Source organism: Osmerus mordax, chromosome 16 (assembly GCF_038355195.1).
Source record: "Osmerus mordax isolate fOsmMor3 chromosome 16, fOsmMor3.pri, whole genome shotgun sequence".
Taxonomy (NCBI): domain Eukaryota; kingdom Metazoa; phylum Chordata; class Actinopteri; order Osmeriformes; family Osmeridae; genus Osmerus; species Osmerus mordax.
Window position 1 is genome coordinate 8604869 of NC_090065.1, and position 17015 is coordinate 8621883.

The 17015-nt window shown below is 40.3% G+C and overlaps 1 protein-coding gene across 1 annotated transcript; it reads left to right on the forward strand.

The window, feature by feature from the left end:
- Positions 1-3074: 3074 nt before the first annotated feature.
- On the forward strand, positions 3075-16059 carry LOC136959152 (myosin heavy chain, fast skeletal muscle-like). Its single transcript, XM_067253405.1, has 40 exons — positions 3075-3293; positions 3498-3641; positions 3758-3914; positions 4019-4046; positions 4213-4321; positions 5132-5134; positions 5427-5519; positions 5614-5677; positions 5787-5885; positions 6007-6110; positions 6187-6325; positions 6429-6547; positions 6684-6833; positions 6996-7166; positions 7355-7658; positions 7801-7865; positions 7996-8083; positions 8220-8337; positions 8417-8540; positions 8824-8960; positions 9173-9428; positions 9501-9743; positions 9832-10008; positions 10199-10344; positions 10784-10874; positions 11041-11430; positions 11755-11881; positions 12088-12206; positions 12330-12526; positions 12662-12845; positions 13013-13178; positions 13374-13498; positions 13594-13902; positions 14049-14252; positions 14346-14471; positions 14901-15071; positions 15218-15322; positions 15404-15499; positions 15668-15799; positions 15923-16059. Exons 1-40 carry the CDS (start codon positions 3087-3089, stop codon positions 15938-15940), a joined length of 5805 nt encoding a protein of 1934 aa, XP_067109506.1. The 5' UTR covers positions 3075-3086; the 3' UTR covers positions 15941-16059.
- The last annotated feature ends 956 nt before the right edge of the window (positions 16060-17015 follow it).

Sequence of the window (17015 nt, forward strand, 5' to 3'; positions counted from 1 at the left end):
CATACGTCTTTGGAGTTAGTACTGCATTCTGTAGTTTTATTTAACTGTCATAACTGAGATACTATAGAGACGCCTGGAACACGAAACTGGAGCCTGGAGTTCAGCCAGCCTCAACAAACTGTTGAATAACCTCTTAACCTAAACTCTCTGGGAGTCAGTTTGCTGATAGGGATTCCCCTGACAAATTATTTATGGCTCATCGTGTGTGTTTGTTGATTTGTGGGATTGTGTGTGTGTGTGTGCACTGAAGTTATATAATTTGAAGGATAGCGGGTCAATGAAGATGAACGCAACACAACTTTTCCATGACTGTTGCTTCAGTTAGTAGTAGTCCCAAATACCTATTAAATAAATTTACATGTAACATATTAATATTTATATAAACAATGTTTCTCTAATTCATATCATTCTTTCCATCAACAGAAATAATCTCTCCTCAAAGGTTAAGGTTATCATTGACAAGCATATAAGGCTTCTCTGACATACATACATCTCAAGTGGCACTGCTGAATGTATGTTTCTTGACCTGTCAAGCTGTTTTGAAACATGATGATGTTCAGTGGTGGGCAAGAAAGCAATCTGACCATATATGTCTGTTCCCCCACAACATATCCCATTCATACTTTGGACATTGATACCACGATAAAGTTGCCAGTCAGATATATAGCCCTGAAGGTCTGCCAAGAACAAACCTTCTCTGGCCTCAAAGGAGGCATGCCAAAGTAACTTACTTGCCTGACATTGCATCTGACACCTCAAATCCCAAATTGGACTTCAGGGATATGACAGGTTTACTGGTCCAAGCTAACAGCGCTACTTGAGCTACCAAAGTAATTGCTTATGTGTCAGGCAGATTTCCAGAAGATACAAAACACGTCAAATGTGTAACAACTCACAGCAGTAAAATGTGTCATTGTTTACATTTCATGATACATTATTTCTCCTGTTTGCAAGAGCATTAAGTTTACCAATGACAGTTCAGCCAAGACACTCACATATTAGATTTGAGCATTTATTGATAACCATGACATGGAAATAGGTTTGACTTTGGTGGAGTGGATGATCTAAGGGAAGCGCTCCCAACATCTTTACATGTTGTCTCCTCATAAATGGATTTATAGTAAGCCTACTGTAAATGTTATCAAGTCTATGGCTTGCTAAATCAGTAAATCATGTCACCCGATAATTTATTATCCAAAATAAATAGGTTTTATATTTCAATGGACTGAATAGGATTAGGATACTCGAAACCAGACTGGACACATTTCTGTGTCATTATTATAAAATCCATACAGTTCACTCATGCATGTGGGTAATAATATATTTTATCTCTATTCTCTTCATGTTGGATTTGAAATAATACATCCAATGTTCAGTAAAAGTGTTTTCCTTTTCTGGCGAACCTATTCAAAAGATATAGAATGAAACACGGTTTTCATTTTCACACAAGTTTAGCAAATTGGTCAAAAGTTGTGCAAACTGCAAGCAAAAATAAAAAATAAAATGTATTGCCTTAAATCCTGTTAGATCTAGTACTGTACTCATTACAACCTTTAATGTGTACTGCACTTAATAAAAATCCAACTTAGGCCTTTTTATACATTATTAAAAAAAAGAAGAAAACGGAAAGCAATGTGGAATAAATACAGAAATGTCCTGTATCATGCAAAAGAGACATAGAGAGAAGGAGGGAGAGGGAGGGATGGGGTGAAAGTCAGACTCTAGACTCGTCTCTAATTCATTTCCTTTAGGAGAGTAGTCCACAATTAGCTCCTGCTTGCTAATCACTCTCCACTAGATATAAGGAGTCCCACCGAGCAGCATCCACGGACAGACAACTTCCACCTGTGGGGTAAGATACTTGTTATTTTCACATCCTTTTTATTGAGCTCAGGCACATAGATAAAACTCATAACACTTTGTGCTTATTACATGGTAAGTAAGTTTGCCTTGCCCATATACAAGAAAAATTAGTCAACTATTATGGACAAACATGTAAGGTTGAGTTTTGAATGTAAAGACATACAATGTGATGCAATATGTTTTGTCCCATAACTGAAATCCTATTTTGGGATGACAAACCTTTGTTTACTATAAGATATTGGATGTTGAAAAGTATGTTCTTGTTCTTGAACGACATATTGCATTTACAGTAAATCATGTTTGTTGTGTAGCAGGGATGCACCGATTCCTTTTCCATTACCAATAGGTATTGGCCCCCCCAATAAAAATAAAAAAATCTGCTGACTACCTAAAAATGGCCGATTACTTGTGACCAATTGTGATGTTTGAAAAGGCACCATGCTTATCATATTTCTACAATAGGCTACGTTTTTTTTCTTCATTCACGTGTCAATGTGTCCATCAAATGTGTATACCATATGTGGTCTTTTGTCCTATGTCTGAATGGGGTATACATTTTTTCTTAATCAATTATATGAAACAGTAATTTAAAATGAACCTGAATTAAAATGAGCAGAAATGAAAAGCCTCATCATAAGGACATATTTTATAAAAAGTTCTGACTTTGTAGAAATTTACATTAAAGTCAAAATATCAGCATCAGCCAATTTTAATATAGGAATATTGGCTTACGGTGTTGACCAATAATTTTCTTATAAGTGCATCCCTACTATGTAACACTCAAATGTGATGGGAGGTATAGCAATGACATGTAAATGTTGTATATGTTCTGGTTGTGTTATTTATGGATACATTTCTCAAAAAACTCTAAACAAACTTATTTTACAGCACCAACTAAGAGTCAATTTCATCTGGGAGGGGAAAAACAGGTGAGACATAGTTTGATGTTACATACATGTATACTGCTCAAAGCCAAAGCACCATCAGTATATCTACTACTGAAATTGTATAAAATGAATTATTATATTTTTTGATTTATTCTACACCTTTTGCAGGCTTCTGAGGCCTACTTACTTTACAGTAATATACAGTAAATGCATTCATCATATAAACTTTCAGCCCCACAGGATAATTATAAATTAATGAGAAAGGGGACATCATTTCAAAAAAGAAGGAATAGATTTTGTAACAGTGATATATTTTCCCCCCAGTAAGCCGCCACCATGAGTACGGACGCGGAGATGGCCCAGTATGGCGCGGCCGCCATTTACCTTCGTAAACCTGAGAAGGAGAGGATTGAGGCCCAGGCTGCACCATTTGATTCTAAGAATGCCTGCTATGTGCCTGATGTCAAGGAGTTGTACCTCAAGGGTCTGGTTGTTAAGAGGGATGGCGGGAAGTGTGACGTGAAAATCCTTATCACTGAGGAGGTAAGAGGATACTTAGCACGGAATGAAAAAACAATTTGGTGGACTTGTTTCTGTACATCTATATTTTGCAGCCACAGTTACTGACACATTTAAGCTATTTAAAAATATACAAAAACGATGAAATATGTTTGAAATTCACTTGAAAAATGTATACTTTATTCAATTAGAGTTGGCTTCATGCATGTAATCGACATCATCTTTCAGGTTAAAACCTTCAAAGAAGAGGAGGTCTTGCAGATGAACCCTCCTAAATATGATAAAATTGAGGACATGGCCATGATGACCTACCTCAGTGAAGCTACTGTCCTGTATAACCTCAAAGAGCGTTATGCCGCATGGATGATCTACGTAAGAAAACTACACATGTAGACATGAGCCACCTTAAGGAAGCAAATGACACCCTCAGAAAATGTATACTTGAACTCTGATAGCAATATTTCCCTTTACTCTCTGCTCATATGCAGACCTACTCTGGGCTCTTCTGTGCCACGGTGAACCCCTACAAGTGGCTCCCTGTGTATGACATGGATGTGGTCAACGCCTACAGAGGGAAGAAGCGCATGGAGGCTCCACCCCACATCTTCTCCGTCTCTGACAACGCCTATCAGTTCATGTTGACTGGTATGGACTCTACTGATGGATGGCTGAATTCAAATATAGATGGACGGATTCTTAGTTGCTACCTGTATCACTTCTGATACATGTATTTGTCAATTGACTTTCAGATAAGGAGAACCAGTCAGTCCTAATCACGTAAGTTCAAGACTTTAACTGAGTGTATATTTTATGTATATACTATATATATATACTTATATGTATATAAATATGAAAAAGGTTGTGATTAATGACCTAAGAAGCTTGACAATACTTATTTTAGTTCATGCACACTAAATTCTATTTTTATCATCTAATAAACTAGTGGAGAATCCGGTGCTGGAAAGACTGTAAACACCAAACGTGTCATCCAGTACTTTGCCACAATTGCTGTTTCTGGAGGGAAGAAGGAAGTAATACCCGGCAAAATGCAGGTATGACCTTATATACACCATATAAAGTGCATGCCATCAATTGTTGACCCATCATTGTTTTCAGCCCCCCAAAAAAGTATTTTCATGGTACAGTTCAAGGGCATATGTTTCATTTGACATGAAAACTGTAAATATATCCTCCCATTTTTTATTAAGAAAATTGTAGTCACTGGCTGCATCATCATTTATAAAAAAAATCTGTCCCCCCACATTTTAAAACAAACATAATCCATTCGTATACGGTAGTTAAAATATAGTTTATGTCTTCAAAATATGTTGTCATTCTTGACAGCAGTACTGTCGTAGTTTTACATACAGCATATCATTAACTAGAGAGAGTACATTTTCTGGGGAAATTGTAGGGTGTGCTTGCTTGCGTCGGTTGCAGATGGCTCCGTCCCCTTAAGTTTCCCATCTAGAGATGTTTTCAAGCATTTAGCAAGTTTAAATACATTATTTAATGTGACACTTCTTACTGTACATGCAAGTCTTGATTTGCTTGTGCTGCTAGTACACCATGACACCATATGATACTCGCTGTGCAACAGCATATCTATGCACGTTGTATCCATGCGTTGTTGCTAACGTGTGCTGACGTTGTGACGTAGGCTAGCACTGAGTTCCCTTCGTTGACGCAAGGCACTTTTTGCCACAAAAATGTAATTCAAACGTAAATCCCAATAGAAGCAACGCAATCGTGACCAAGATGAACATTTTGACACCAACGCTGTCTATGTAGTCCAAATATTTAGGGATCCTTAGGGGGGCAAAAATAATAATCATAAATAATATATATGTGAGAGAACAAAGGTTGTGCTCGCCGAAGGCGTGAGCACACCCAATAAGACTATTAGTATGTTACTTATATAGCAATTTCAGAGGTTAAGGATTTATGACATTTGCACTTTATAGGGGGGGTAGGCTACTGTGTTAACTCTGAGCAAACATATTAAATTAAAGGTGTTCAATGATAATACAGAAACAGGGTTAGACCTAGTCTAGGGGAAGCGTTCCAGGAGTGAATGATTAAAGACGAAGTGACAAGAGAATTATTTTGGAATATTGGTGATAAGTCTAAATGACCAACTGGTTCGTCTCCCTTCAGGGTTCCCTTGAGGATCAGATCATTGCAGCTAACCCTCTACTGGAGTCCTACGGTAATGCCAAGACAGTGAGGAATGACAACTCATCCCGCTTTGTAAGTTTGGAGGGAAAATATTTATTTTCACATTTTACATTAACTTAGAAATCAATAGGACAGTTGAAAAAGCCCTCTCTATGCACTCTTTCAGGGTAAATTCATTAGGATTCACTTCCACATGAATGGAAAACTGGCAAGTGCTGACATTGAGACCTGTAAGTGGATTATTTCCCAGTTGATCCTTTAAATACATGTTGGTGTCCATTCACTTGAAATTCAAATTGTTCTAATTTTTCTCTGTCATTTCAACCATGTCTCTCAAAGACCTGCTGGAGAAGTCCAGAGTAAGTTTCCAGCTGCCTGATGAGAGAGGCTACCACATCTTCTACCAGATGATGACCAACCACAAACCTGAGCTTGTTGGTGAGGCACTGCAGGGATTCTGAATGGCATTAACTACTTTGTCCACTCATTGAGGGTTCTTCCTTTTACATAAAATGTACACATGCCTTGGGTGATAATCATTTAAGTTTTGTCTCCACAGAAATGTCGCTTATCACCACCAACCCCTACGACTACCCCATGATCAGCCAGGGTCAGATCACTGTGGCCAGTATTGATGACACAGTCGAGCTTGATGCCACAGATGTAAGTCACTAAAAGGGTTCAACTTGAAAATCATGATGTATTGGTGGTTCATTGTAAACTTTCTTTCCCCATCCAGGATGCTATTGACGTCTTGGGCTTCACCGCTGAAGAGAAGATGAGCATCTACAAGTTTACCGGTGCTGTCATGCACCACGGCAACATGCACTTCAAGCAGAAGCAGCGTGAGGAGCAGGCTGAGCCAGATGGCACAGATGGTAAGCCAAATTATTTGTATCAATGTTCTAAAGAGCATTCATATAACTATATTCCTGTGATAAACATTGCACTCTGATGCTCATTGTTCCTTTCTCTCCCCAGTGGCTGATAAAATCGGTTACCTTCTGGGTCTGAACTCAGCTGAAATGCTGAAAGCCCTGTGCTACCCCAGAGTGAAGGTCGGCAATGAGTATGTGACCAAGGGTCAGACAGTGCCTCAGGTAAAGCTTTAAAAAGCATGTTAGAAATAAAGCTTGATTGTAATATTAATTTTAGCAGTGTTTATCAATTATTACAGGTAAAAAACTATTCATAAATTGAAATCAATGTTTAAGTGGAACCAACATTCTTACACAGGTAACCAATTCAGTGAGTGCTCTGGCCAAGTCCATCTATGAGAGGATGTTCTTGTGGATGGTCGTCCGCATCAACCAGATGTTGGACACCAAGCAGCCAAGGAACTTCTACATCGGTGTGCTTGACATTGCTGGTTTTGAGATCTTTGATGTGAGTTTGAGATCAATAATTGCACAATTATTAGAAATACATTCAAAAGTGGTTTCTTTCATGTGTCATTAAACTATACAGATAGTATCTACTAAAGTAAAAAATACATACGGTATGGTGGGATAGGTCAATAAAGTTCTGCCAAACTTTGTAAATCTACAGTACAACAGCATGGAGCAGCTGTGCATCAACTTCACCAATGAGAAACTGCAACAGTTTTTCAACCACACCATGTTCGTCCTGGAGCAAGAGGAGTACAAGAAGGAGGGCATTGTCTGGGCTTTCATTGACTTTGGCATGGACTTGGCTGCCTGCATTGAGCTTATTGAGAAGGTGAGGTGTCTGTGGATGTTTCATACATGGCAAGGATACAAGGTTATTCATACATGTATATACAGTATATATAAACTGACATGTTCTTATCATATCACAATGCTTATTATATGTCTTATTCAATTATGCCGTTTCAGCTCACTCTTATACACAGTATATTTGACTGATCAAAGTATATTTCTACACAGCCAATGGGCATTTTCTCCATCCTTGAAGAGGAGTGCATGTTCCCCAAGGCTTCAGACACTTCCTTCAAGAACAAGCTGTATGACCAGCATCTTGGCAAGAACATAGCATTTGAGAAGCCTAAACCAGCAAAGGGCAAGGCCGAGGCCCACTTCTCCCTGGTCCACTATGCTGGTACAGTGGACTACAATGTCACAGGCTGGCTGGACAAGAACAAGGATCCCCTGAACGACTCTGTGCTTCTGCTGTATGGAAAGTCCTCAACCAAACTGTTGGCCACGCTCTATGTTGCTGCTCCACCTGAGGGTTAGTATGGTTGAATTAGATTACCAACACAGGTTTACACATTGAACATATTAACATGATTTGTGAATGAATTAACAGTATCGTTCAAGCAACAAGACATTTAATTTATAATGCTGTCTAATTCCTGCCACTCCTTTAACAGATACCACAAAGAAAGGAGGCAAGAAGAAGGGAGGTTCCATGCAGACTGTGTCCTCTCAGTTTAGAGTGAGTGAGGTTTCTTTTTTATATGATTTGGGATAGTTTAATGCTGTGATTGTATTTTAATATTAGTGAGCATTTTAGCTTTATTATGAATAATATCTGAGAGTAACAATGCTTTATAACAACCTGACAGGAGAACTTGGGAAAGCTGATGACCAACTTGAGGAGCACCCACCCTCATTTTGTGCGTTGTCTGATCCCCAATGAGTCAAAGACTCCAGGTAAAATATTGTTTTACATATTATTTCTCTTAAGTCATTATTACTTTAAACATAAAGTGATTAAACATGTATTTGATTATTCTTTCTACAATTAAAATCCACAAAGTAAAATGCTGACCCTAAATGTTACATCCAGGTTTGATGGAGAACTTCCTGGTTATCCACCAGCTGAGGTGTAATGGTGTGCTGGAGGGTATTAGGATCTGCACAAAGGGCTTCCCAAGCAGAATCATCTATGCTGACTTCAAGCAGAGGTACTAATAAACATACATTTGCGATGTAGTTTCTGTAAATAAGCAGACATGTTGAGAAATACATTTTCTATCTTTACAGATACAAGGTATTGAATGCCAGTGTCATCCCCGAAGGCCAGTTCATGGATAACAAGAAGGCTTCTGAGAAGCTGCTTGGGTCAATTGATGTGAACCATGAGGAGTACAAGTTTGGACACACCAAGGTAAATTTTGATGATGGGATATTGGCAACTCATGTTTGTGACTTACAGAGGTTATTCAATATCTCATTTAACTGGTAGACATTCAAAATGGAATTGAGAGCAATCCAACAATCTTACTGTAACAATACTTGTGAGAAATACACAGTTTTTAAAATCCTCAGCAAGTCATTTCATTGGCAGTTATTTGATCCGAACATCATACATAACCTTTGTTATCTACTTAGATAGCAATATGTTAACACCAGAAGTGTTTATGTTGTTTTGTATTATACCTGTGTCTCAGGTGTTCTTCAAAGCTGGTCTTCTTGGTGTCCTTGAGGAGATGAGAGATGAGAAGCTTGCTGCTCTGGTAACCATGACACAAGCTCTTGCCCGTGGATACCTGATGAGAAAGGAGTATACCAAGATGACGGAGAGGAGGTGAGATGGAGATGATAAAATGAAAAATATGGATTCAAGATACATTTTGTTCTACTTTGAAGCTATTGTTAGAATAATGATGTAAACTTGTAATTTTGAAAAGATGGCTAACTTGGGCTTGATGGAATGATAGACTAGACTCTACATGTAGTAATGGGTTAAGGTTAGGGTAATGACTTCAAAAAATTACTGTGTCTATCTCTTATTATCAGAGAGTCTGTCTACACCATCCAGTACAACATCCGCTCATTCATGAATGTAAAACACTGGCCATGGATGAAGGTCTACTACAAGATCAAGCCTCTTCTGCAAAGTGCTGAGACAGAGAAAGAGCTGGCCAACATGAAAGAGGACTATGAGAAATGTAAAGTTGCTCTTGAAAAGGCTGAGGCTCGCAAGAAGGAGCTGGAGGAGAAGATGGTGTCCCTCCTGCAGGAGAAGAATGACTTGTCTCTCCAAGTTGCATCTGTGAGTGAGGCACACACACACACACACACACGCACACTAAATTAAAGACTAAATAACCTCTGTTATTCTCAGGAAGCAGAAGGTCTGAATGATGCTGAGGAGAGATGTGAGGGTCTGATCAAGAGCAAGATCCAGCTGGAGGCCAAACTCAAAGAGACAACAGAACGGCTGGAGGATGAAGAGGAGATTAATGCTGAGCTGACAGCCAAGAAGAGGAAGCTGGAGGATGAGTGCTCTGAACTGAAGAAGGACATTGATGATCTGGAGCTTACCCTGGCCAAAGTGGAGAAGGAGAAACATGCCACAGAGAACAAGGTATCAACATCTCACCAATATCCAAGCAGTAGCTTGTTCAAAAACACAAAACAATAGTTTTAACTTAGACTAACTTTGTCTTGTCCAGGTTAAAAACCTGACTGAAGAGATGGCATCTCAAGATGAGAGTGTTGCCAAGCTGACAAAGGAGAAGAAAGCCCTGCAAGAGGCCCACCAGCAGACACTGGATGACCTGCAGGCAGAGGAGGACAAAGTCAACACTCTGACCAAGGCCAAGACCAAGCTGGAACAGCAAGTTGATGATGTGAGTAAAGTTATGTTTTTGTGCACATTTGGGGGTTTTATCCAACTTTGCCTCAATGGGTATTTAATTAAATGTCATATAATAAATTGGTTTTAGGGATTCAGAAAGACAACTGACTAATATTATGTGTTCTGAATAAATAGCTGTTAACATCAAAGCTTAAGTATGATAAATATGTGTTGTCCTCCAGCTTGAAGGTTCTCTGGAGCAAGAGAAGAAGCTCCGTATGGACCTTGAGAGAGGCAAGAGAAAGCTGGAGGGAGACCTGAAACTGGCCCAGGAGTCCATCATGGACCTGGAGAACGACAAGCAGCAGTCCGATGAAAAGATCAAGAAGTAAGTGTTCTGATACACTATACAGTATAGATATAGATATATGTAATAAACACTTTTTAAGTAAGTATTGTATAATTATTAGAGACATTATTGACATTATATTGATTTCATTTACTTCAGCAATTATTAGAATTGAATTTCCACTTCAACATAATAATTTTGATGTCAAATGTTCAACCCCGTCTATAGGTCATGCATTTCACATTTATTACATAGTACCGGTACTCTCCTTGGAGTAATGCAATAATAAAGACCTGAAACTGAGATTTGTGTCTAATTATGCTTATCAGATTACTCAATTGAATATCTTAATCATTAAGGACAACAAGGCTTTTGTTTTAAAATACTTAACAGAAAAATTATGGATGTGCTTTACAATTTAATCTCCACTCAATGACACAAAACCAAAGCCTGACATGGATTAATGTGTGCACTAAAGGAAGGACTTTGAGACCAGCCAGCTCCTCAGCAAGATTGAGGATGAGCAGTCTCTGGGTGCCCAGCTGCAGAAGAAGATCAAGGAGCTCCAGGTACGGTGTAGTTAATAAACCCCAGACAAGCAATAATTCCTGGTTTGGCTGGATGCTATTATAATAGCTTGTGTTTAAAATCCACCATGTCTATTAAGTCTATTTCCTCTCGAATGTGGGCCAGAATTTTGAGACTTTGACGCTAAATATTTTATATCTACTGTAGGCTCGTATTGAGGAGCTGGAAGAGGAGATTGAGGCTGAGCGTGCTGCCAGGGCCAAGGTGGAGAAGCAGAGGGCTGATCTGTCCAGGGAACTTGAGGAGATCAGTGAGAGGCTGGAGGAGGCTGGAGGCGCCACAGCTGCTCAGATTGAGATGAGCAAGAAGCGAGAGGCTGAGTTCCAGAAGCTGAGACGTGACCTGGAGGAGTCCACCCTGCAGCATGAGTCCACAGCCTCAGCCCTGAGGAAGAAGCAGGCTGACAGTGTGGCAGAGCTGGGAGAGCAGATCGACAACCTGCAGCGCGTCAAACAGAAGCTGGAGAAAGAGAAGAGTGAATACAAAATGGAGATTGATGACCTTTCCTCCAACATGGAGGCAGTAGCTAAGGCTAAGGTCAGTGATACAACTAAACCAAAACAGAAAGATAGAATTAAGGTAAAAATGTAACCAAGAAAGCAAAGGATGGGTTATAGAGTGGGTTACAGAGGTTTGTGGAAAGCCGTTTTATGTTCACCTTTTACTGATTCTAAATTCCCTCTTAAATGCACGTTTTGTAATTTCATAAAAATGTTATACTATTTGTTGTTATAATATTTAAAAAAGGTTAGCAATTTAAGGATTTCACAACTTCAATTTGGCACATTGTGTTACACTTAACAGTATAAAGAAACAACCCTAGAGTATCTATGTGATTGAAACATGATGTTTGTTCCACAGGGAAATCTGGAGAAGATATGCCGTACCCTTGAGGACCAGCTCAGTGAGATCAAGACCAAGAACGATGAGAATGTGCGCCAGGTCAATGACATCAGTGGACAGAGAGCCAGACTCCTTACTGAGAATGGTAAAAAAAATTATGCAACATATTTGATCAGTTCAAAGGCCTACATGCAGAAATATGTTCCACAAGGGGTATATTGAAAATAACCAAAACAAGTATAATAAAGAAACAGACCTAAGGAAGAGCTTCCTTAATTCCCCACAGGGGAGTTTGGTACTAAGTTGTTGGGACACTCTTAAGAAAACTCAGCTTTCATTAAATCCCCACAGGTGAGTTTGGTCGCCAGCTGGAGGAGAAGGAAGCCCTGGTGTCCCAGTTGACCAGAGGCAAGCAGGCCTACACCCAGCAGATTGAGGAGCTCAAGAGGCATGTTGAGGAGGAGGTCAAGGTAAAACAACTAAAGAATCCCTATGTTGACCAACTATGACAGTTTTACAGTACAGTGGTTTGCGAATACTATTTTTTGGTCCCTTACTACATCACCCACATCTCCTATTATTTTTCCTCTCAGGCTAAGAATGCCCTTGCCCATGGTGTCCAATCTGCCCGCCACGACTGTGATCTGCTGAGGGAGCAGTTTGAGGAGGAGCAGGAGGCCAAGGCAGAGCTGCAACGTGGCATGTCCAAGGCTAACTCTGAGGTGGCTCAGTGGAGAACCAAGTATGAAACTGATGCCATCCAGAGGACAGAGGAGCTGGAGGAGGCCAAGTAAGTCCAAAACATTTAATAGTCTTCTTAAAGCTAGCAATATAGAACATTGATAGTTAAAGATAAAGTTACTGTCGACCACTCCAAGTTTGCTCTCAGGACAGAACACCATTGCGATCATTTTTGTGTCAACAGGAAGAAGCTGGCTCAGCGTCTCCAGGAAGCTGAGGAGACCATTGAGGCCACCAACTCCAAGTGTGCCTCTCTGGAGAAGACCAAGCAGAGGCTGCAGGGAGAGGTGGAAGACCTCATGATTGATGTTGAGAGAGCCAATGCCCTGGCTGCCAACCTGGATAAGAAGCAGAGGAACTTTGACAAGGTGAAAAATATAGTGCCAGTTCTAGGTTTTGATGTAACCAAAATCAGCAATTGGAGCTTAAGAACTATTGTTATGCTCATGCCCTGCTTTTGTGCTTTGAACCTAACACATTGTTTACATGTTGACATTAATTGTTAAAGGCTGCTTTGGTGTGTGCTTCCTCCTAGGTTCTTGCAGAGTGGAAGCAGAAGTTTGAGGAGGGCCAGGCTGAGCTGGAGGGAGCTCAGAAGGAGGCTCGTTCTCTCAGCACAGAGCTCTTCAAGATGAAGAACTCTTATGAGGAGGCTCTTGACCAGCTGGAGACTCTGAAGAGAGAAAACAAGAACTTGCAACGTGAGATAAATGTAGTGTGTGGTGCTTTTGTATTATTGAAAAGAGAGAATTATTTCCAATTTCACCATCTCATTATACTGTGGATTAGTTGATTTACAGAACCATCAACTGGGGGAAAACAGTTTCCTGTTGACCTTGTGTTGGATCCAGCAGACTAAGCTTGCTAATTGAACAAGCTTCTGTTTCAAATCACAGAGGAGATCTCTGACCTGACCGAGCAGATAGGAGAGACTGGCAAGAGCATCCATGAGCTGGAGAAGGCCAGGAAGACAGTGGAGACAGAGAAGTCTGAGATCCAGACGGCTCTGGAGGAGGCTGAGGTACAAACTATCCACAATTTCTAGAATTAAGTGGAAATGATAAACATCATTACCACAACTAACAATTACATTTTCAAAAACTTTCATTTATTCAGGGAACTCTGGAGCACGAGGAATCCAAGATTCTGCGTGTGCAGCTGGAGCTGAACCAGATCAAGGGTGAGGTGGACAGAAAGCTGGCAGAGAAGGATGAGGAGATGGAGCAGATCAAGAGGAACAGCCAGAGGGTGGCTGACTCCATGCAGAGCACCCTGGACTCTGAGGTCCGCAGCAGGAATGATGCTCTGAGAATAAAGAAGAAGATGGAGGGAGACCTGAATGAGATGGAGATCCAGCTGAGCCATGCTAACCGCCAGGCTGCTGAGTCCCAGAAGCAGCTGAGGAATGTTCAGGCACAGCTCAAGGTACTGTGATCTATTTTTCAGTTCAATAACATATTATATATTCATTGATATAACATTGATATATTCTCTTACTTACATAACCGAAATAAACACCAATGCTAAGCTCCTACACTGCATTTATCCTAACCACTTTGTTTGTTCTCTAGGATGCCCAGTTGCACCTGGATGATGCCGTCAGGGCCGCAGAGGACATGAAGGAACAGGCTGCCATGGTGGAACGTAGAAACGGTCTGATGGTGGCTGAGATTGAGGAGCTGAGAGTGGGTCTGGAGCAGACAGAGAGAGGCCGCAAAGTGGCTGAGCAGGAGCTGGTGGACGCCAGCGAGAGAGTGGGACTGCTGCATTCCCAGGTGTGGACAAGAGCCACACATATAGACACAAAGTTAAATAACTTTCACAGCAAGGGCTTAATTTTTCCGATATCCATGTGTACTCTCCTCCAGAACACCAGCCTGTTGAACACCAAGAAGAAGCTTGAGACTGACCTGGTTCAGGTGCAGGGAGAGGTGGACGACATTGTCCAGGAGGCCAGAAATGCTGAGGACAAGGCCAAGAAGGCCATCACTGATGTGAGTCTGGCTAACTAAGTATCACAGTACAGTCACTATCAGTCACTACTTTACTTACACCATCATCAAGGCCATATCAAAGCAATATGGAACCACCATACAGCTACCATACAGTAGACTACCCCTATGGTAGCATACCTTCCACCCTGTATCCATGTCCTAGTGCTTCATAACTTATGTGTCCACAATTCTAGTGTCGACCCCCACTGATCCATCTAAGTAGAATGCAGAAACTTGTTAGATGGTTCTGATTTATACGCTGCAGTTCTCACAAGGTTTTATAACAATTTGATGGGTCATACCACTCGTACACGGTCTAGGTGATATAATGCTGTACTGTGAAATTATTTCTGTTCATGTAACCTGGTACAATATACTATGTGTACATACAGTTCCTCAGTTCAACCAAGCGGTATTCTGTTGTTGCAGGCTGCCATGATGGCAGAAGAGCTGAAGAAGGAGCAGGACACCAGCTCTCACCTTGAGAGGATGAAGAAGAATCTTGAAGTGACAGTCAAGGACCTGCAGCACCGTCTGGATGAGGCAGAGAACCTAGCCATGAAGGGTGGCAAGAAGCAGCTCCAGAAACTGGAGTCCAGGGTGAGTTTGCAAAAGTAAAAATAATCCCTGTTGCCTTGAGAAAGGTAAAATATGTTTACGCCCTTTTTTTCTGGTATAATGCTGTTAATAAGGACGTTTTTGCATGGGAGTGATGGATTCACCATGAGCTCATAATCTCCACTCAGGTGCGTGAGCTGGAGACTGAGGTTGAGGCTGAACAGAGGAGAGGTGTAGATGCAGTCAAGGGAGTCCGCAAGTATGAGCGCAGAGTCAAGGAGCTGACATACCAGGTAACAACATACTCATTACACTCTTTATAAAATCATCAGCATTTGTGTGAACATGAACAATTAATTACTTTTTTACTTCAGACTGAGGAGGATAAGAAGAATGTAAACAGACTTCAGGACCTGGTGGATAAGCTGCAGCTTAAAGTGAAGGCTTACAAGAGACAGGCTGAGGAGGCGGTAAGTCTAATAACTTATTTGACCCTTGCTTATGCAAAATAAAGCTTTCCTAACTTTCGGTGTATATATCTATGGCTTTACCAATGGTATTTTTCTTGTCTTAATGATCACTGCAGCAAGTACATTTACAAAGTTTTTAAGAAATATTTTTTAATGAATTGATCCCAGGAGGAGCAGTCCAACTCCCACATGTCCAAGTTCAGGAAGGTTCAGCATGAGCTGGAGGAGGCTGAGGAGCGTGCTGACATTGCTGAGTCTCAGGTCAACAAGCTCAGAACCAAGAGTCGTGACTCTGGAAAGGTAAAGACCTGCTGATGTCACATCAAGGGTTCAGACAAGAAGAAAATGCATTACAATGTTTTGTTAGACCATTTGTCAAATATAAAAATTAAATACAATAACTGTTTTCTTTTTTACAATCAGGCAAAAGAAGCGGAATAGACCCTAACCTGAACAAGACACTGTGCCAAAACATTGCTATGTATCATAAAATATGGTTTACTTTGTGATATTTTGAATGGTTTTGAAAATAAAATAAAATAAAACAATCTACAAAACAACATGGCTTGTTGATTTGTTTTAGGAGGTCGAAATGTTGTCTAAGGTTGCACAACTGTGTACATAAAAATGAGTTTACACAGGTCGAAAAAGCACATAAAAAATGTCCGCAGACAAATTCAGTTTGAAAACACATGGCCTTTGTAGCCTTTGAAAAAATTATTCCATGATCCTGAATATAGTATTTATAAGAAAGTGAGTTTGTTAGAGCTACTGTGGCCTGTTTATAGGTGCTATAGCTGATAGATAAGTCTAAAGATGTTTGTTTCAGTAAAATATGTGGGTCCTTTAGTGACTGCAAGGGATACAAAATATACAGATATAATTATTCAAATTCATCATATAGATGAAGAATAATCCAGGCTATTTTACCTAACTAGTACAGTGTCTGTGGTATGTACAATATTAAGATTGTTAACTTAACAGTCTTGTTGCTAGTTCTAGTTAGACAGACAAAATGTGCATTCTCTTCCACATTTCCTTATTTTTTATGAAATATGATTTAGCTCAATTTAAAATAGTCAGTTAGCCACTATGGCTATTCAACCCGTGAGTCATGTGGGTATCTAGATAGCTAACGTTACTATGCAACTAATATTGCAACTTTTACTTTTTACTGTACTGTAGTGCTTTGTGTGCAAGAAAGGCCCATTACAAATAACATTTATTTTGTATGTCTTATATTTTATATCTGAAATCTAAGGTTAGGCCCAAACTTGGAAACTAGACTGTAATGAACATGAATCAGTTTTTGGCATGACAACTCTGTCTTGAGGCGTCTCTCCTCTGAGCTCATTCGACTCGCTGCCGTGTAGCTCTTTTTCAAAGAGGGAAGCGGGAAACTGTGAGTCGGCTTGGGTGCTGGAAGGGCTTGGAAGGCTCTCGATCTCCGGGGTTTTATATGTTCAGTGCTGCTCATGAGCTCCCCGCAGTGCATGAGGGGGTCACCCACTTGGAT